This window comes from Penaeus monodon, chromosome 22 (genome assembly GCF_015228065.2).
Source record: "Penaeus monodon isolate SGIC_2016 chromosome 22, NSTDA_Pmon_1, whole genome shotgun sequence".
NCBI classification, from domain to species: Eukaryota; Metazoa; Arthropoda; class Malacostraca; order Decapoda; family Penaeidae; genus Penaeus; species Penaeus monodon.
The window spans coordinates 3,218,042-3,219,388 of NC_051407.1; the positions used below are offsets into that span (position 1 = coordinate 3,218,042).

At 35.3% G+C, this 1,347-nt stretch overlaps 1 protein-coding gene across 1 annotated transcript in view; it reads right to left on the bottom strand.

Moving 5' to 3' along the window:
* LOC119586829 overlaps positions 1 to 1,347 on the bottom strand; it is a gene marked incomplete in the record, with an annotated part of 25,585 nt that overhangs the window by 174 nt on the left and 24,064 nt on the right. The window contains 2 exon segments of the mRNA XM_037935553.1: positions 18 to 233; positions 862 to 1,034. Of these exon segments, the coding sequence (XP_037791481.1) occupies positions 127 to 233; positions 862 to 1,034 (280 nt within the window).

Genomic DNA, 1,347 nt, shown 5'->3' on the forward strand with positions numbered 1-1,347 from the left:
AAAAAGCTCATTGTGTCCGCAGAAATCCTTATGTAACTGTAATATACAAATGCTGAAAAGAAAGATTGAAAAATATGACATTCTCTGGTCCCAGCTTGTAGTCTGTCTTCTTGCACATTTCAAGCTCTACTGTGGCAGCACCAGCTTGGGTTGTCCTTGGGGTATGGCTGCTGCTGTGTTCGTTAAAAGGTCGAAATCTTTTTGGCTTGAAATCACAGCTCCTCTGTAACGCTCTGTGGAGTAGGAGGCGTGGAATCAGTGTCTGCTATCTACACAAGAATTCTAATACTTTTTTTTTTTCAAATAACTGGCGTCCATTTGCCAAACAGAATTTTGATATGGGTCCAAGTCCTTTGTACAGAATTCAGTTTCACAGTGATTTTAGTGCAATTTTGTCTGCAATTAGTAGCCATCTTAAAATTCTGGTATTTTTGGTGCAATTTAGTGTTAGTTACATGACATTCCACACAATTTTGGGCACATAATTATCAAAAACTTAGATTTTATCTATCTTTAGCTGTGTAATCTGTGCCCATTACTTAATCCTGAATTTTAATTGTTATTATTATTTTTTTTTTTTGCATGTAATCAGCATCAATCACCTAAAGTCAATTTCCAAAAATTAATTTTCTAAATCATAATCAAAACTATTGAACATAAACTTTACATAGCTGAAATTTGCCCGTTCTTACTTCACAACCACTACCAGGGTGTCTTCCAAAATATCCACTACCATCAACAGATACAGATTGTTAAATCTAAAAGATTCTGGAATTAAATCACCAGCTTTCAGGATGTTTATAACAACCACGCATGACAGGAATTCATTCATTCATTTTCCTAATGACAAAATCAACTCACCAACAAAATTATGTATGAGACCCATGTAGTTTTTCTCTCCCATGTACTTCATAATGGTGACATGAGGAACCTTCTGTTCGGCTGGAATCAAATACGTATCCACAGGAGCAACCTTTCGCTGTGCATTGATAACTTCTTCTGCTTCCTCGTATGAAGCAACCTGGTCCGCCATACTAAGGAAAGAACATTAAAAAATGTAAAAGGGTATAAAACTTTATCTTTAATTGGTTGAATCTAACTGGAATCATTACCTATGTGTTCTGTGAATGACTATTAATTGGTTGAATATATATGGGTAGGATACACACAGGATATTTAACCCTGTGTGACGATAGATCAGACTCCAAATCAGTTGCTAAAAAAGCGATTCCGTATAATATTTTACAGTCATAAAAGCCTCCTTCGTTTCAACATGACACCAATGCCTACTATAAGAATATAAGGAAAGCTATCTCTCTCAAATGTGAAAGTTAATTCATACATTAG